General features: G+C 40.0%; 1 protein-coding gene across 2 annotated transcripts in view; it reads right to left on the bottom strand.

Annotated features, from left to right (window-relative positions):
* Positions 1–15,936, bottom strand: part of kaznb (kazrin, periplakin interacting protein b) — a 113,676-nt gene extending 97,740 nt beyond the window's left edge. Inside the window, exon 1 of one of the 2 annotated variants that reach the window (XM_017408400.3) lies at positions 15,846–15,936. In XM_017408400.3, the coding sequence (XP_017263889.1) occupies positions 15,846–15,921 (76 nt within the window). In that variant the 5' untranslated portion in view covers positions 15,922–15,936. Of the gene's footprint in view, positions 1–1,201; positions 1,439–15,845 lie in introns of those variants that run through there. The other variant, XM_025004185.2, reaches the window with a different exon arrangement.
* Between the last annotated feature and the right edge of the window lie 4,682 nt (positions 15,937–20,618).

Raw genomic sequence — 20,618 nt, 5'->3', positions numbered from 1 at the left:
ACTTTTAATATTTTAACTGTTGTCAGCCAGGATGAGAGTCGGCTCCTTCAAATCTGAGGCCGTGATTCTCAACAAGAAAATGATGGAAAGCTCTCTCCATGTTGTGAAGTTATATAAAATGTTATATAAAAGTTATATAAAATGTAAGACCAAAAAGTTTCTTTTTACCAGAGTTCAGAGCCCAGAAACAATGTAAAGGATAATTGCAGGTCATAGAGAACACATGATGAGATGATGTCATGAAATCCAGGAAGTGGCTCTACACGAGGAGAATGGAAAAACACTGACATGGAAAAGTACCAGATGGGACTGATGTTTTGCTTATAGAGTAACAAAAGTACATTGAACAGGAAGTTAGATTGAGACGTAGGCTGAGTGCTCTGAACTTCGGTAAGGGTCTTTTTCTCACGTCTCCCTTTCAGCGCTGAAAGTGAATAAATGTGTTTTTGATTTTAAGAGGAACTCTTGGCTGTTTTATGACTCTCTTCCTCTGTGCATCTTCCTGATCCCGTGTGAGGACGGAGACCAGGTGTTTCAGTATTTTGGGAATTTTTATCTGTCCTTAATGTTCAGGATGAGTCTCTGCTTCAACTCCAAGTATCTCTGTGTGTTGTTCATGAGTGATGGCAGGATGATGCAAGGGATGGATAGACAGGGCTCCATCTGAGTAAAGGGGGCATTGCTTTGGTCTGTGGTGAAAAAAAAAAAAAAAAAAAAACCTGAACTGAAAGATGAAGCTCTCCATTTACTGCTCCATCTACATTCCAGTCATCGCTTGTGGTCATGAGTTAAAGATCATGAGCAAAACAACAACAAGCAGCTAAAATGAACTTCCTCTGCAGGGCAGCCGGTCTCAGCCTTGGAGATCAGCTGAGGAACTCTACAATCCAAGAGTAGAGCTGCTGCTGCTTCTCAAAGGAGTCAGCTTTGGTGGTTCAGACGTCTGATTAGGATGCCTCCTGATCAGCTTCTCTTTGAAGTGTTTAAGGCACATCCCACTAGGACCTAAAAACCTAAAACTGATATTACATATATATTCTTTCTGGTCTGAGAATGCCTTGGGAGCCCCAGGAGGAGCTGGAGAGTGTCACTGGGGAGAGGGTTGCGTGGGATTCTCTTCAGGGACCTCATGTTCAAAGACTTGAGTGGATTTTCTACTGAAACAGGACTTAGAATTAAATCAAGAAAACAGAGTTCTCACCCTTTGTACACGAAGCTCCTGGATCTGTTGTCTCTGTGACCCGACCTCAGATGGATGGAAAATGTATTTAAACAACAAATGTTGCATTGAGAAATACATCTATATCATTCTGTGAGGAACTAAAATAAGTATGTTTTGTCATGAGGGGTAGAAAAATGGTGGTTTTGGACCAAAAATGCAGATGACGCCTGAAAATAAAACTAATTTCTTTTAAGAAAAGAAACAAAAAAGAAACAAATGGCTGACGTGGCAGCAGAGACTAACTAACAAAAAAAAAAAAGTCACAAGAAATGGCAAACTGGGAACAAAAGGAGGAATACACGAGTGAACAAGACTGAACATGACAGCAAACAGACAAACGATGAACCAGGGGGTATGACCAGGTTTTAAAGGCAGAGGGTGATTGGTAAGTGGACACAGGTGAACTGATTAGCAAACGAGGGACAGGTGCAGATGGGTGTGGCAGCCAGAGAGGTACTGAACTGAGGACACAAAGGGCACAGGGAGCAAAGCTAAACATAACACTAAACACAAGAACAACAAAGAAATAAATCAGAATTACAGAAAATAAATCAAATACAACTTCATATTTATGTCATGCAAACATTCCTATTTAAGTAATTCAATCGGCCTCATTGGTTGTTTTATTGTAATGTTGTTGATATTGTGATTTATGTCATTGGTGTTCTCTTTTTATTGTCTTACGTACTTGTTCATCAGTCACTTCAAATGTCCCCTGGTGTCACTTTGCAGCAAAGATGCAGATTTGTCTCACAGAGTAGGAGAAAAATAATGACCACCTCAGCAGTAAAGACAAAAGCTAAAACGAATTAAAGGCCTAGCATTCTTTGAAGGAATCCATATCGCCTTCTGCTTTTCATACTAGAAAGGTTTTAGTCTAAAATCATCTCATGCTGAGAAACGATGCAGTTGTAGCCATTTTGGTTCAAATTTAAAACTAATGTCAGGCATAAACTTATATAAAGATGTGAGAAGTCACATTCGCAGGACGTGTTGCTAATGACGCTCAGCTACTATAACATAAAATTTTAGCTCAATATCTGTCAAATTGACTGAGCTACAGTAATTTTGTGTAGGCTAATGTCAGTTAGCTTTGGTGCCCATCATTTTGATCAGTCAGACACGTGAACACACACGAGTAAAAACCTTATCATTTTCCATTTGGTAGTGAGGGATTATTGCATCTACATTGTGTTTTTTTTGTTTGTTTTTTACAGGTACTGTTGAATCTATTGTATGTATGTTTTCTGTGATGCAAAATTGTTTTCCATCTGAATATCAACAGCTAAGAAAGGAATGTCAGTTTTGCTGCTGTGCTGTATGCATCCAAACACAATGTCTTTAATATTAACAGGTATATGAAACACACAGATTGGACTCAGAGACAAACAAGGCGTATAAACTACGGGCTTTTTTTCTTACTGCAGTTTCTAAAGCACAAACGCAAATGTGAAGAGCCGAAGACACAACTGGCACAAAAAGCAGAGAAGAAACGTCTCGGCATCTGCTGAAATAAGGAGAGCAAATGAGGATCCTCTCGTTTTCATGCAGTCGAGGTTAACGCCGCTTGTTAGGGAAGACTTGTGTGAGCTCAAATATGACATTTTAAAATCCACACGCTTTTGGAAAGCCAGGGCTACAGGCAGCACCAGTGACAAGCCTCTCGCCAATTAGGACTGTTTGTGGAAGTGAGTCTGAACCCGTTTTTTTTTTTTCAGGAAGATGAAAGTGGGTCAGAGCTCTGCCTGTCTCTCTGAGCTGCAGCACAATGACAGGTTGCACAAAACTCACAAACTAGGGATTAAATGGCTGAACTTGAGATTTGCTTTAATTTGGGGGGGGGTGACGATTCTGAAGCCATTATTATTATCAGTGACTTTGATGCTCAGAATTTGAGTCTCAGAGCAGGTGTCTCATATTAGACGAGCCACACAGAGTTCAGACCACAGGTATTACCACTATCGTTCATTAGCACTCTTCTCTGCAGGTAAACAACTCGGGGAGTTCAAAGGCACTTCATATCAACACTTTACAGAGTTAGACGTTTCTGTGAAGGGGAAAACTCTCGCCAACATATTCTGTGGGCTTTTTTTTTTTTTTCCACTCTTCTCTTTCACATCAAACACTCCAAACTTTCACTCTCCATATTCACATGGCTGTTACTCATGAGCCCGGAGTGTAAAAGGGAGCAGAGCAGCATTTAATGATGCTGAGCATGTCTCTGACAGAGCAGGTCTGCGGAGGACCGGGACGACATCAGAGCTGTGATGCAGAAACCACTTGACATGACTGCTGGTCTGTTGCACGTCGGAGTTTTAGTAAGTCTTCAAAGTATCTCATCTCAGCTCTGAGCAAATGTTTGATATGACATGTGCTCAAGAGATGAAAAATTATTCCTGAAGACCCTCATAAGACTTCAAACTAACTCCATGAATGAAAATTATTTGGGACAGAAATGTGTTTTTTTTTTCCTATATGTGAGCAAAGGGATGATGATGTTTCTGTTTATTTGTCAGCAAAACACTGGATTGACTTTAGGGAAAAGAAAGAATTGGATGAATATCTATATTTAATTACCTTTTTGAGTGACCCCCAACTCAAGATGGCCACCACAGCAAATCAACATTAGGAAACCCAAAAATGACTCTAACTCAGTCTTCATATTGAGGTAAAATTTAATGAGATAGTAGCTGAGAGTCCTCCCCAACACTTCTTCTTCTGATGACTGCACATTGTGCAGCGTCTTTATTTAAAACTCAGGCATTACAACAACTGTCTTTTAGCATAATGTAAGAAGATTTTAATGAAATCTTCAGGAAACAATCACTAGATGTAATTATTGAAAATACATCTACAAGTTATTAACTTCTGTCCATTTCAAGATGGCTGCTACTACTAAGCACGTCTGTTTGTATTAATACTCGTGGCATCTAAATAAAAAAAATACATATTTTCCAGAAAAAAATAAGCATCAGAAAAGATTGAGCAGGATATAAAGATTAAGCTACCTATTTTTAGAACCGATGCTACTAAACAGCTAATTAATTAGTCGATTGGCAGAAAATAATTAATAACTATTCCGATTTTTTCTTTAAATAGAGAACTGATCATTTTTCTTGGGGGTAAATTAATTGATTCTCTTCTGTTTAATCTTGTAGAAACAGACTATTTAGCAACGAACAGACAAAGCAAACTATTTGAAGACTCTACTCCGGTCTGCAAGGAAAGTTTTATTTCCCAAACAGTGTGAAAAGAATCTTCAGTTGAACCAGAAACACTTTTATAGAGTTGTGCACTTGGGAAATTGTAAGAGACGTGATTAGATTCTGATATAATATAATATAATCCTGTATAGAGTCTCTTTTTTAAGTTGCACACCCAAGGTGAGACTGTTGCTCTGTTGTTGTCTCATGTGTGAAGTGCAGAAACAGAACAATGGTTAAAAAAAATTAAAACTGAGCTGGAGGTTGTCACAGAGTCAAATCTGCCTGTTTGTTTGTGCAGAAGCACCAGCTGCCACGGTAAAACACACGAGCTGTCACCCCTCCTGATGTCAGAGCTACGTCTCTGTTTGGTCAACAAGTGACTAAAAACACATCAAAATGTTTGTTTTAATCTACAGAAAACTAGTAAAAAACTATTTTTATATCAATTTTTTTTTTGCACACTTTACAGAAAAACCCCATAAGGCCTAAAACCTAAATCAAAAATTCTGTTTCTCTCAATGTCTTTTAATTTCATCTTTTCTCTTTATAAACCTGTTTAAGTTCACAGACTGGAAAGTTTGAGAGACGGTTTCATTTCAAGGATCTTCAGCCGTTTGGTGGGATTCGAAGACGAAACATAACCAAAGTGATCACCAGTTTTCAGATAGCATTGCTCTGCCGAATTTAAAAGTATCTTGCAGTAGTTTAGGGATCGTTGTGTATGTTCTGGTACCATAATCTGGCTGCTGAAAGAGCGAAATCAAAAGATGTGAAGTGATGAAGCCTGCTAAGCTGTGCTTTAGGTGCTGTGTTGCATGAGAACGAACTGGTGCTGCAGCAGTGTGCACAATGAGCACTCCAGTGGTTTAAATAAGCTTTAAAAAAGCCCCCCAAAAAACTTTACATGACTGAGAACCAAAAAAACAAAACATTTTGCTCTGAAAAATTTATAAGAGTTGGTTTCTTCAGGTCTAAAACATCAGCAGAGTGTAGATAAAAGAAGGAATGATGCAACACTGGGGGAAATATGACGATATTGGATTTAAAGTAAGGGTATATTTTTAAAAAGCAACACCTGCCAAACGTTCTAGTTTGGTTTATTAATATTTGTCTGTTTGTTGATTCGTTAATTGCCTTTGTGTCAGCTCGTATAAAATGTTCTGCTGGTTTTAAATGTCAAGATTAGCAGGCAAAATATAAGAAAATAAAATAGAAAGAAAAGTTTGTACTTAAATCTCTCCATTCTGTTCATACAGCATCCAATCTGGGACTAGCGTTGAGATTAAAAAAGCACAAGTCTCGAAGTTTTCTTTTTTGAGGATTGTTGACTGTTTTCTTGTCTCCGACCCCCTTCCTCTCCTCCCCATCCTCCTCCTCCTCCTCCTCCTCTCTGTTTCTTTGTCTGCTCTGTGATGGATGGTGGCAGCTCTGTGAGAGGAGCTCCGACAAACACTGGCGTTTCGAGAAGCAGCTCGGCGTTTCAAAAAAGCCTATCTAAAGAAAAGAGTCGTGGCGTTCTGAGCACAGAGGTGCAGATCTGCAGAGTCAGCACGCAGGCAGCCAGTTCGGCGTTGCAGAACTACAGCGGGGACGTGAACGGCACACTGCGAGTGTGAGCAGCTCCTGAGGTGCCCGAATTAAATTAAACCACTTCTTAGCTATGCAGCATTAAGTGTTCACGCTGCTTTTTATGCTGGAAGAACTAGAAGATTCACTCAAGCTTGCAGTCTTCAGCACATCCTGAAACAAACGCACTCACCTCAGAAATACACGCAGGAAGAATACAGTACCCAAAATAATCAGGATTAGTTCCTCTCTTTGTGAAATCTGCTGTTGGTCGTACCTTAAACACTCCTCCTGGCAGCTCGGTGTGCAGCCAGCGGATCGAGCGGGGACAAATTTAGCTGCTTTAAAGTGCCGGAGATGAGTGACTATTAAATCCCAGAGATGTGTTCGCTGAGCGAGCAGGATTCTGCTTAGGTGCATCCACTCCAATTTCTCCAACAACTTCACTTTCCATTCGTGTGTATGTGAAAAGGATTAGGACAGACATTAATAAAAAGATAGCCAGAGGCAGAGCAGGTGGGGAAAGTATTCTGTTTCTCCTAAAACAATGCAGAATTGTAAAAAAGGGCCTTGGTGAAGGGAGTAATATTTGCCAGGGAAGTACAAAGAGTTCATGTGCAGAAACACAGCATCTACAGTAAAACATGGAGGAGGCTCAGTTATATTCTAGAGCGGGCACAGAGTGTCCTGATTCTGCACTGGCTACAATGAGATCTTAAAACTATCGAGACATTCTGGAGCAAAATGTGCCGCCCAGTGTCAGAAAGCTTGGTCTCAGTTGCAGGTCATGGGTTTTCCAACAGGATAACAAACCAAAAACACCTAAAGATGGCTAAAAGCAAAACATTGTGCTATTCTGAAGTGACCGTCTGAACCCTGATCTAAATCCTGTTGAGCATCTGAAGGAGCTGAAACATGCAGCGTGGAGAAGAAAGCCTTCAAACCTGAGACAGTTTGTCCACGAAGAGTGGACCAGATTACCTGCTGACAGGTGCAGCCGTCTCAGAGAGAGGCCCAGAAATCGCTTAAATGCAGCGATTGTCTCAAAAGGTTGTGCAACAAAATATTAAGTTATGGGTACCGTCTTTTTTGTCAAGGCCGGTTTTAGTAGTCTGTTTTAATTTTGGTGAATGAAAAATAAAAAGCTTTGACTGATTTTCATTAGTTGAATTTTAGCATTTCTATTATTATTATCATTAGTTTCAAGTTATTCCAGTGACCTTTGTTAGATTGTTTTTTTTCTTTAACAAAACAGAGCAAAGAAATTTATCAGCATTTACATCCATGCCACTACAAACAAATGTGCAGAACTTTGGCACTAGAAACTTAGTCTTCCTGTATTCATATAAAAAAAACAGATAATTACCCAGAATTTCCTTAAGTAAAGTCAATTCATGTCAAATTCACAATGTATTTAAAAGCACATTTAGAAACAACAGAGTGTGACCAGAGTGCTGCACACATAAAAAGTTTAGGAATAAGCAGATAAATGAGTCGATAAAAGAAGTAAAATAAAAAGAACAATAATGAACTACAGTTTGAATAAAACATAGTGCAGGCTAAAAATGTAAATAAACAACATCTGGTTTAAATGCTAAGGAGTAAAAATGAATCTTTCTGCAGGTTTTGAAGGTGTCGAGTGATGCGTTTGTATGAATTCCTCAAAATTCAAATAAAATCCAAATGCCAGAATCCTAAAGAAAGAATGTGGCAGACATATGCTACACCACTCTCCTCTTGCTGATTATCTGTCTTGTCATGCTGTGACTAACATGCCAGGAGTTAATGAAGCTCAGCATCTTCTAAATCTGTCACCTGTCAGTCAAACAGAACAGACTAATCTCCTCAGGTTCACCCTTCAACACCAGAACCGCTGTTTCGCAGAGCAGCCATCAGGGCGAATCTATTTATTGATCATGTGTTAATGCATGCTAATGAAGATATATGAGTCTCGTCCTTTTCCGAAGAGCTAAGAAGCGCATGAAAATAAACATATCTGATTTTTCACGACAACAAAATATAAGAATCTGAGCTAAGATGAATCCTGCAAAATATTTACTTTTAAATTAATATTAACAATGTTTTTTTGCAGCTGATCTGACCGGGTGGAGACTGCTGCTGTTAATGAGGCTTTACTGACTGACTGAGAGCCTCGGCTCTACTGGGATTATTAAACCCAATATAAAAACAAGAGGAATAGGAATGGTCTAAATTAGGGCTGCATTGACTCTGAGGGGGTAATTTTCAGTGCAGATACGGATCACCATGGTGTCAGTTGGATCAATTGTGCAGGTAAAGGTATATAAAGAGGTTTGAAAGATGTATTAGGCATATTGAGCAGTGCCTTGAATGTTTGCAAATTAAATATATCAAACAGAGATCAGAGAAAAATAAAGGCAACCTTTTAAAATGTGTCTGGCATACGGATTTTCTCCAACGCGAGTAATACGCGCCTGAATTGAGACATGTCTCTTTCTGAATTCAATTATTATCAAAGTCGACGGCCAGAAACCCGGGAGTCCAGCGGGGATGAAAACATTGGCCATAATCCAGCTCCTTCGCCTCCTTTCAGCAGAGACATGAGGATGACTATTCACGGGAGGGAAGATGACACCGTTCAGATTTATAGGCTTCTGAATGCTCTGCGAACTACACTGCAGAGACCTCAGGACGTGCTTGCTCTCACATCACTGTGGTCCAGTGGAGCAGAACGGTGACTATCGGACTCTCGGGGAACTGCCATTTAGGCATAAAGAAGCAGGGGCTGAGCTTGCAGGGATTTGTGCAAACGCAGTAATAGAACACATGAGGTCTTTTTTTTTTTTTTAGGTAGCTGCTAAGCCTCAGGAGTCTTTTGTTGCCGCAAGCACTTTGAGAGGGTAAAAAGTTGGAAAAAGTCTCGCAAAACATTAAAAAAAAAGCTGAGCTACTAAAGAGGAGGAGAGCACAAAGAAAGTCAAACTCAGAGGTTTCTCTTGTCATTTTCACTAGATGAAATTACAGTTCCAAGGAAATTGTTTCAACAGTAAGTTACCTTGCCACAAACCTGACAAAACAGTTCAAACTTCTTTCTCTCTACGGAAGTTTTTTTTTGTCTCAGGCTGCAAAATGATAAACATCTATTATGATAAGCTCTTACAAGCTGTCACTCCTTTCTTCTTTTTGGATAAAAGTCCCATAACATTATGGCAGATTTGAACTCTGCGTTTTAAAAAACAAAAAAGTCAACATTGTTCTGAAATTCTGTAAAATGTTCTCCTGCTCGTGGATCCGATATGACCCTCAGTCTGAATAATTGTGCTCGGATCAAACAGAATTTGCATGAGGCTGATGATGTGGATGCATCGTACTGAACTCTCCGAGGGTTTTCACGATGAAACGCGGGGACTGAACGAGCTGAATGAAAGCGCTGAACAAATTCCAACTACATGTTTTTGATTAAATGTTTTACTATAGCATACTATGGGTCATGGTTCTCCACAGTCTATACAAAATAAAAACATCTCAAGAGGAGTTGCCAGATTCCACAGCTGCACCGTGCTGCAAATTCTTGACAAATTACATTTTCTGTATTTTATTTTTGGCGCTAAAAGAGGTAAATAAAAGTTCTCTTCTGTTTAAACTGTTATCTAATGTTTGCTTCACAAACTAAAAGGGTTGTTAAAAGTTTGACTCAGTTTACAGCCAACTACATAAGATAGCAGGATTTGCCAAAAGTTCAGAGGAATTATTTTCCTCACACTTACTGGCTGCTACAGAACTGCAATGCAGAAGCTTTCCACCCACACGCACCAGTGGACGGGTTGGTGGTGTGCTCTGAAGTCTTGACTCTGGAAATGGGCTAACTTTAACCCATTAGGACGTGCAGAACCGTGACTCGTTAGGCTGGATGTAACCTGGTATCAGACAGAAGACTGAACACACTCGGACTGATGTCGTTCATCTTAATGAAGTGGTTCTAAGGTCGGGACTCAGGCAAGACGTCCACGGAGATTTAAGACCGAAACGATGGCTGCAAACGGAAAAAATGGCTCCCATTCCATTCAATAACCTGCCTGGGTTAAATTGATCAGGAAACCTGTGTTATTTTAAACATCATTCCCAACCCAAGTTCCCAACTCAAATCCCACAACTGCTATATTTAAACTTTTGTAATTTTACTTATTAAATCTCTAGAAAGACATTATTGATGTTGTTGGTCCCTTTATGTTAAGCCTGGTAAATAAACCCTGTCTTAAATGGCTGTTTTCTACTTTTTAAATTTACACTTTCACTACAAATATGCACATATTTTCAAAAAAACATTATTCAAATCATGCATTTCTTCTATCTTACATTGATCTTGTTCATGCAATGGACAGATCCAACACCACCTATTTAATTTTCACCATGATGCCTCTTTTTTTTGGCCAAATGAAGGTTTTACTTCGGCTTTTTGCCCAGGAAATCAGCAGATTTTTGTCAGATTCTTGCAGGTTTTGTCTTCATGACATCTACATCTCCTAACAGCCTTTTAGCCTGAAGGAGAAGCTTTTCATCTTTTTTACAAGCCTTTCTTGCTTCATGGGAAACGATTAGTTTAATTTTCAGATCCAAACTCAAATGATCCACACTTATTTAACACTTTAACTTTGTCTGGGGTCATCAGATTTTACATTTTACATTTAGCTTGTTTTTCATCTTTTTTACACGAAGCAGTCTCTGTCATTTTTTTTACACTGTTCGCAGCACGTTTTATTCTCAGTCAGACTGAAAAATGAGGAGAATAAAGGTTAGAACCTCCACCATGAACTATAACACATTATATTGTTTTGCAGTATGAGACACTTTTTTTTCCCTCTAACCTACAAGGAGTCAAATATTAGGAAATAACAGCTTGACAACCTTCAGGTGATTAATTATAATCAAATGCTCTGAAGTAATTTGTAATTAAGAAACAAGGGATGAGCTTGGGATGAATTAATGACTCATGATTATTCCGTCATTCATAAATATTCTCCTGATAACTCTTAATGGAAGGTTCTGGTATGAAGAGTCAGAATATATTACTACAGAACAGTCTGAGAACCTGTTTTAATATTTTCTAATGGAACAGTAAGTTAATAAATCTCCGTAAATGGATCAGACTAATCATATTTTCTATTGTTCCTGACGTCTCATTTATTTTTTATGGTTTAATAAATATTTTATTCTGGAAGGAGGGGAAAAAAAATCCCAGTTTTTGTAAACTCCAAGTGGTGATTCAAAAAATCCAAACAGCTTATTTCACTCATTACTCATTTTTTAGTCCTTTTAAGTAAGGCGGAGCGAAACACTGAGTAATAAATTATTGCTTGATCATTACTTTTCCAGCAGTTTCAGATATTTAAATTGTATTTGACATATTATTTTTCTAACCTTTTGCGAGATCATGTGCACAACAACAAATACCGAAAGTATTCCAGTTTCCTGACCATGCTGACATTTTGGTTTGACATGTTTTTACCTGGACCTCGTGGTGACCTGGTGCTGAGCGCAGGAATACAGAGACGGTGTCTGAACTTTGAATACTCTGCATAAATGTTTCAACATCCGAGACGCTGACGGAAGTAAACAACAATTAAATCTCATCACGTATGGACACTTAACAGCTGAGAGATGAGTAATTTAACCACATCTGTTTGGACGCATACATCAGCCACAGGACCTACAATGCAACAGTCACACAGACAAAGAGTGCAGATTAACATCTTTACTCGTTGATAATTAAACTGCGACAATTCTCATTTGCTATAAAGGGCCAAGTGATACGTTACAAAATACATTATTGGGTTGCAGCAACAAACTAACCCTAATAAAAAACTTCAAATGCATGATTAGTTTGCGTCTTATCTCATTTAGAGACCAGGATTGTGAGGAAAGGATGTTTTCACTTGGCTTGATCTGAACATGACGAAACGATCCTGTAAGATGGGGTAAAGCAGCAACCGGATAAGTCCTGATGAGCTTCAAGAGATCCATCCAGTAACAACGGATCACTTAGTAACAACTTAATGCCAGGTAGCACGACTTGGAGCGCAAAAAGACCTTCGTTACAGGCAGTCAGAGGAGGCAGGTTTGAAGAATCAAGAAGAAAGACAGTAAAAATAAAGCAAGTGTTAATGTTGTTTTATATTTCATTCTTGTTAGGGGGGAATTTCTGTTTTATTCCTTATTTTTATCAATTTACTATCACAACTGCTGAATTGACCCATTTCCTGGTCAAACAGAGGCAGCAGAGTTGTTCCCTGCCTCCCCTCAGAGTCCAACACAGCTCTCGTGAACATGCCTTTGGATTTCTCTCTCTTCATTATTAATATCATGTTTGTAAACACTTGGACGATGTGTCAAAATCTTTACAAAACTCCCAATGCATTTCACATATATTCTTTACATATTTAATCTTGTTGATTCGACAGAACACATAAAAAAGCCTGAAGTGAGGCAGGCAGTACTTCTGCCTCACTGAGGGGGGCGCCTGTGAGCCTTCATTGTTTTCCTGCTGTTCTTCAACATCTACTTTATATTACTGGACCAAAACATTTGATAAAAGAAGTAGAAAGTGAAATGCATTGCATCATCTGTTTGAGTCAAATTCCGAGAAATTTGCATCAAACTACGAAGCATTTAGACAAACTTTTACTGATTAGTTTTGCTATTGCCGATGTTGAGCTTTAGAAATCAGGGCAGCCAGTAGTAGATATACAACACAATTTGTTAGAATTGTTTATTTTTTGGCCAATTTGTATGTTTCATATTTGTATATTTGCTTAACTTAAATAATCGTATTATTTACCAACCGTTAGAAGAACACGTACATTTAAAAATAATATATAAATGAGCATTCTCATTTAAAAATGAATACATTGTGAGCTACAGTGAGCTGGTTGCAGCAGCTGTTGCAGCATCCACACGTTCCTGCTCAGTAATTGATTGAGTTTGAACAGACATGGCCGACTTGTGTTTTTTTAAAGTGACCAAAATCAGCCTAATAATCAGCCTGTCTCTGCTTTTGACACCCGAACTTCACAGGGACTCAATCCCGACTGATTTGCCTTTTTGATTAAATTATTTGATCAACTTTTCGGTTGCCCAAACTGAAAGCTGCCTCGGTGAGCTGGATCTTGGCACAGAAAGCTCAAATACGTCAACACTGCTAAACCATCGATAGTAGAAAATCATTTTTGTATAAAAATATCTGGTTAAAACTTCATATCCTATGAACTAATATTCATAAACAAATCATTACCTTAAGAGCCATTATCTAACTACAGTTAAACACTGTTAGGATCTATCAAGTATTAAATTTAATAACTCAATATTAAACGTATCTAGCCTTGGGCTTTTTAATTTCTTACAATGTGTGTTCCTAACCATAAAGTGTTCTAGTTTTATCTTTGTCATTTTAACGTCGTCTTTAAGTGTGTATAATATAATTATTCCAGCATGTAACATTTTTATGTGTATCATAAAAACCTTTACAACAGAGCATTCATCACGTCCTGTTTAACCTTCCTTTCTTCTGTAAATCTTTCTTGATGACCCGACTCACCCACTCACCTTGTGGACTGTAAAAATCCATTTTCCAGTTTGTGTTTTATGTTTAAATTGTCTTCTGCACATACTATTTGCACATAAATCCCGAGAAGGTCACCATCTATATTTGGCATGCAAACATGAGAACATAAAGGCAGAAAAACGGATCAGCAGCAGAATTCTCGTTCGCTGAGAACGCTTCCAGCTTTCTGCACATCTGAAGCAGAATTTTAATCATGGCCCTGCAACCTTTTAACTCAAATACGCTCCTATCAACGCAGTATCGAGCCGACAGATACTCAAACAAAGTGCATTATTTATAAAAGGGCGCTCTGATGCAAAGAGGGGGTGAGGAACCTGAGCAGACAACAATCCACTGCACCAATAATCTGCTGTTTATCTCCTACAACAGTTGATAACGACACATGAAGTCCTGCAGCACGGCTCCACTCATGAGCTTGGATTTTCCAGCAGAAGCAAACGGCTGCTCTGCTTCCATTCTCAGCTCCTCGACGCGATGGCTTCTTGATTATAACACATGCTGTGAAACTCCAATCAGACATTTTTCTCTCCAGGTGGTAATGATGAGAAACACAGGAAATTAAAACGAATACAACAGAGCCGACGCACGCTCCGACTCTGAAGGCAGATCTATCCCAGTATTCGCTTTCAGCTCTCCTCATTATCGTTTGTGAAGGAACACTTAGTGCTTATGGTCGAGTGGAAACATTTGATGCTCTGACCAAGTTTTCCCAGCAAGACTCCGTGCGGAGACATGACGAGCGAGAGGAGCCAGCTCATATTTTGAGTCTGGAGACAAGACGGGTCTTTGCTGTTTCTTCCGCTTAATGGTGAAATGCACTGAACACATATTTTCCTTTGACATGACTCCGAAACTGTGATTACAGTGTATAAATACTGTTGGTTATTCTGAGCTCTAAGAACCTCTCTGACTCTGCTACTACCACATCATATTTTAGCTCAGTATCTGATGAAATTGAGAGGTGCATCCAATGATTAATTTCTGAAAGTTTCACTAAAATCCATCCAGTGGTAATGAGCTATTTTGCTAACAGATAAACAGGGTCAACTCCAACAAGCAAAGAGTAGCCCTTGGAGTAATCGTTGTAAATGACTCTCAGCTACTCAGCTAAGATCAGTTGGATGTGGCGGTCATCTTGAATTGAGTCAGCTCCAAAAATCGATCAGTTGTAGACATAAATCCAGTAATTACTTCCTGAAAGTTTCATACAAATCAGTCCAGTGGTTCATGAGATATTTTGCTAACAGACAAACAGCATTGACTGTCACCGCTCAAAATGTCCTCTGGGGGATCAATCTCAGCGACTACCACACCAGGTGTTACCTCAACATCTGTATAACTGACAGCAGCCATCTTGAATGAGGCTTTACTTGATCAACTGTCGATGCACATCTGTTGAGGATTTTGTGCAAGTTTCGTTAAAATTCATCCAGTGGTTTGGTTTGGTTTAGTTCATGGGATATTTTGATAACAGACACACGCACACACACTAAAACATTATCGCCCACATTCACCCTTTAGTGGCGTGTGAGAATAAAAACCCACAAATAAATGATTAAAACACGAACATAATGCACCAGTAAGACGCTTTGCACAACTCATTTGGCCTTTTGAAGTATTTTAATTGAAACATGTCAAACCTAACCTTGCTCATACAGCGCACGTTGAAAGCATGAACTAAATTACAAGCAATTTCCTTTTTACAGATGCTACACCTGAACGCATAAATGAAAGTAAAAACTAATCAAATTAGATGAAACACAAAGAATGTCTTCCATAGTGTTTCCGTTTACATGAAAACAACTCAGCTGAGCAGTTTTTTTTCCTGTTCATCTCTAAAGTGCTTTCTTCTAAAGCACAAAGCAGAAGTTGAGTTCAAGTCCTTAAATAAAAACAAGAAAGACAACCTGCTTCCCCTTAACGTGCCGCCCTGCCACCAATACTGCCAGTGACAATTGTGCAATATTTCAACATGATAACCATGAAAAGGTTCCTTCCCTGAGACATAATTACAACAAACCTTGTAATTCTGCGCCTAAAATAAACCGTTGCTTGGATTTTCTGTAAACTTAAGTCGGCCACAGTTAAGATTCAAGCTTCGATATTGTAATCTTACTCAAAAAAAGCATTAGAAAAAATGTTTGTTGCACCAACTTCAGCATCATCCAAATGATACAGAAGAGTAAAAAATGGAAAAGGGTGGAGACGAGTTGGATTCGTGATGCATGAAGTTCAGCGAGGATTTTCTACTCACTGGCCTGCATGAGCTGTCCCTGGCGTCCAAACACCTGGGAGAAGGTGGCGTGGCTGCAGGTGAGGGTGTCCTCCATGGCAGTCCTGTGTCCACACACTGAGAGAGGGAGGACCAAAAGAAGGACACGCTGCCTCACATCAGGATGATAAGGAGACAGGGCGGGAAAGGGAGGCAATAAAGGAGTCAGAAAGAGGAGAGATGCTTACCTTTAGGTGGCTGTTGATGTCCAGCGATGTCCTCCTCCTCCTCCTCCTCCTCCTCCTCCTCTTCCTGCTGCTGCTGCTGCTGCTGCGGTGCTGGAGGAGTGAAATACAGCTGCTCACACTGCACAGATAACAGGAGGGATGTGTGTGTGTGTGTGTGTTCCTGCCTGCCCTGCTTCTCAGCATGTAAGTGAGAGTAAGAGAGAGAAAGTTCTCTGAGTGTGCGCCTGCCAGAGCATTTTGGTGTGCAAATGTGAGGCAGGCAGAGCAGCGAGAGGCGCACTGATCCTCAGCTTCATCTGTGCGCACCGACAACCGTCTGTGAAAGGCAGAGAATAAGGACAGGAGGGAGGTGAGGGGAGGGAGAGGCGTCTCCAGCAGGTAAAAGTCAATCCAAGCCCTCAGAGCAAGGGACAGCACTGTTGTGTTGTGCTCTGCCCCCTCCCTTCCCTTCCCTTTCCCTCCCCACAGCCCTCATTTGCTGAGCCTCAGCACTAACATTCCCTGTTTTCCCTCACAGCTCTATTACTTCCTCTGCCCCACCCCACCCCGTGCAAATACCCCCCTCCCCCTCGATCCATCTTAAGGCTCGGGCTGCTGCTGGGAAACAGACTTTATGCAGCAAACTCCAAGTGCTTCATCTTCTCCCCCCCTCTTCCTCAAGCACAGAGCGAGAGGAGTGGGAAAGAGGAGGAAAGTGAAAGTAGGGCTGGTACATCTGGTGGTTTCCAGGGGCTTCGGCATGAAAAGGAATTGTAGAAAACTGCTGAGTATAAAATAAAAATTAGCTCCTCCTTAGCTCCCAGGGAAGAAGTGAAGTGGTGAGGAGGAAGAAGCAGCTCTGATGGATGGTAAAAAACCGAGGTGTGAGGGCATTCACGCTGAGGCCAATTTTTACTTCCTGCAGCCAGTAAACCGGCGTTCAGCAGCACGTTTCCTCCTGAGACTGACACAAAAGAAGGCCAACTCAGAGCCACACCGCCTTGGTTTTATGCCTCGCACCACTGCTCTGCACGACGAAGTCACCGGGGATCTGACCTCAGATCCTCCTGTTCTGAAAGGAACTGGCTCAGTGGTCCCCAGCTGAAGGAGAGCAGAGCAGCGGGACAGCCTCAACAGGTGCTTCTGCAAATAAAAAAAAACAGAAAACGAAGCCATTAAAGCCACGCAAAGAGATACGATGTGAGACAAACACTGTGAAGACTGTCTGGTTGGCTGCAAACAACACCCCCCCCCCTACCCCCCCCTACCCCCTCCGTGCTGTGTGGCTGCAAACAAACACAACTTAAAAGGTCAAACTTGAACGCTGGGATTTCAGCAAAAACAACCACAAAACTCAAACCACGTCTCCGAGTCTGCGAGACTGAGGCAGAGCAGAATAAAACTCTCTGTCTTCATCAGATTTAATGTGATTCTCTTTGAACACAAAACAGGGGCACAGCAAGCTTTTTTTTTTNTGAATATTGTCACGCAGCAGCAGCAGCGTCTCCTGGAACCAGCAGCTATTTTTGGTGCCACAAAACAAACTCCAATCTGTCTCAGTTTACCCGCAATCCAATCAGATACAGATTTCTGATTTCACGCTGCATCTTTTTTGGGGGGGGGCTGTGAAAGTGAAATGAGTTTCAGTTCTATCTCGGAGTTTGGGGAAATCTTTTGGGAAAGTGAAAAATCAGAAAGTAGGACTTTTTCTGTATTTTCTGTAGCGTATGTAAGTAACATTATTTGTGAACCTCCCCCTAATTAAAACAATAATTACCAGAGACAATACCAATCACAGGTTTTAACGAGACATTATCACGAGACATTATGCTCAAAGTATGTTAGTTATGACTCTCAGCTACTACCACTCTTGAATTGAATTGACTCAGTTGTTAATCAGTTGTAGATGACAACTTTATAAAAGTTTCATGAAAACCTGTCCAATAGTTCATGAGATATTTTGCTAACAGACAAAGAGTGTTGAATCCGACATGTAAAGCTGCAGCTTTAAACAAAGATTTCACTCAATCAGTAACACTCAGAGTATGTGTTGTGAATGACTACCAGCTACAACTATACTAATTTTTATCACAATATCTGTAAAGCTGACTGATTTTAAACCATTTCTGTTTTTTTAAGGTCAGTTGGCTCTGGCAGCCATCTTGAATTGGATTAACACACAAAGTTAATCAGTTGTAGAAGTCCATCCAATGCTTCATGAGATATTTTGCTAACAGAGGGGCAGAGTTGACTCCGAATCGCTAACAATAAAATCTTACAATCTGTTAGCGATCTGAATGCGTGTTGGGGATCAGCCTCGGCGACCACCACCAACAAAATCTTTTAGTTCAATATCTGTGAAACTGGCTTCTGGAGGCGAAAAGTTTTTGCAGCCTTTCAAAGAGCGGTAAAGTTGAGTAAGTGTCCTGTGAAGACCTTGTGCCTTCTTGTCTTTGCAGACAGAGTTTCGTCTCTGTGAGGAGATCTGTGGACGGCAGCGTCAGCATGCTGCTTGAATCCGTCCAGCACTCAGCTCCGCTCTGAAATATCCGGGCGGACAGTTATGCCTCCCTCAGGAGGAACTGGAACTCCTTCAGTCTTAACCCATCAAGCCAAAAAATTTCAACTCCTTCAATATTCACCGGCACACCATCTGGACGCCTGTCGCCCCGGAGGAGCCGGAGAGTTTGAAGCCCTCTGGATGAAGCTGGTTGCCTTTGTGTGAGGGACACCTGCAGGGGGAAGAGCGAAAGACTCTGGGAAAAAATCTCACCACCTTTAAGCTGCTTTAGCCACGCAGTCTGGTGTCAGAAGGATCAAAATCTACAAAAGATTCAGTATCTTCTTCCTTTGCCAAAACTCCAACTCTCAAACGAGTTTCATCAAATCTGGCTGCCAAGATTTTGTAATTTTGAGTCAGATTGATCAACAATAAACTCTGTGATTTATATAAATACATATATTTAAATGAGATTAGGTAGACTTTTGTGCATTTTTTAGTTTGTGTGAAAACTGAAAAACAGCAGAAAAATTAAAAACTAGCATTCTGGGAAGGAATGCATGTTGCCCACGTGCCACAGTTTTAAACAAAGATCTGTTAGCTCTCAGAGTATGACTCTCAGCTACCACCACACCAAGGTTAAACTTAATATCTGTAAAACTGACTGAGTTATAGTCACGTTTGTGTTGGCTAGGTTTGATTTATGTTTGAATTAGGTTTGCTCTGAAAGGTAATTAACTGGTTTGATCTGCCTGATCACTTTTCATCCAGTGAAATAACTTTTTTACACTCAAAAAAACTGTTTCAGAATTAGAATCTATTTTGGTTTGAAATCACAAACCTAATCTACTCTGTTTATTCAATTCTGTTGGTTGTCAGCTTTATTATGGTGACTGAACTACTTTTAATTTAGGTAACAAAACTTTATTTTGTCACTTTTAATCATCTCAGTCTTGCTGCTTCAGTTCGATCTGTCTTCAGTCATTCAATGAGACAAATAACACCAAGTTGTTTCTTACCAGATTCGTTTTGGTTTTGCTGAAGTCGAGTTAATTTAAACAAATCTAACTGCACTTACAAGGAAAAAAATAGGGATAATTAGTCTGGCTATCTTAAATTAAACACATCAGATTTATCAAGTCACAGAAATATATTTGTCTTATTGTGAGAAAAACATCAATAAACGTGTGGAAATTTGTTCCATGTTTTTATGAAGTTGTTTCTGAGTCTGTGGAAGAATTTGTTTATATATAAGATGATGCCTAGATTCAATAAACAATGAGTTCAACTGAATGGTTTAATGAAATAAATCATATCTTTAAAAACATAAAAATCATACAATGGGATTCATTTTGGAAAATAAGCATCCTTGTGCCGTTCCAGACAGTAATAACATATTGTTTTCCAGAGACAATGTTGTTTTCCCTTTAAATTGTCACCTGTGCAGGTCACTTTTCCCCAAGATTTAATTCTGAATCATTTTTCTAATTCAGCTACAATAGCAAACCATTTTAATGAAGTCAAAATCCTTCATATTTCATGTTTTCAGGAGTTGTTTTTGTCTACAAACAGCAGCTTGTTCCGAGCTGTCTGCGTCAGATAATTGAGAGGCTGACATAGGTAAATGTTTTGCTTTTCGACGTCTTAAATCTGCCTCTCCAGCGTTTCATAATTTATTCAGTCAAGTCAGGCGCACACAGCAGCGTGGAATTGCATTTTTATGAATAGGGCTGAAGCGACGTACACAGCAATCAGGGGAGAGTGCAGTGATATTTCACCCTGACAGCATGAGTGTGGTGGAGCACTCTTCCAATTGGCCATCCCTACACACACACACACACAGATGGACACCCATAAACCACACCCAGCTATAAACTCCACCAACATGGCAGTGCAGCAAATACACACGTCCCTGAATAAAGGGGAATCCGGGCGGTGGATCAAATCAACATACAGATTGCATTTATTTCATGACCCCATCCATCAACACGGTCACCCCACGTGCTGCTCTGTGCTGAGCTTTTACTCAATCCGAGAGGGACGTTTCTGTTAAACGGCAGGTTTGATAGACTTTAGAGGAGCCCGAGT

The sequence above is a fragment of the Kryptolebias marmoratus genome, linkage group LG4 (assembly GCF_001649575.2).
Source record: "Kryptolebias marmoratus isolate JLee-2015 linkage group LG4, ASM164957v2, whole genome shotgun sequence".
In the NCBI taxonomy this organism is placed as follows: domain Eukaryota; kingdom Metazoa; phylum Chordata; class Actinopteri; order Cyprinodontiformes; family Rivulidae; genus Kryptolebias; species Kryptolebias marmoratus.
This window is presented reverse-complemented; position numbering and strand designations above follow the sequence as displayed.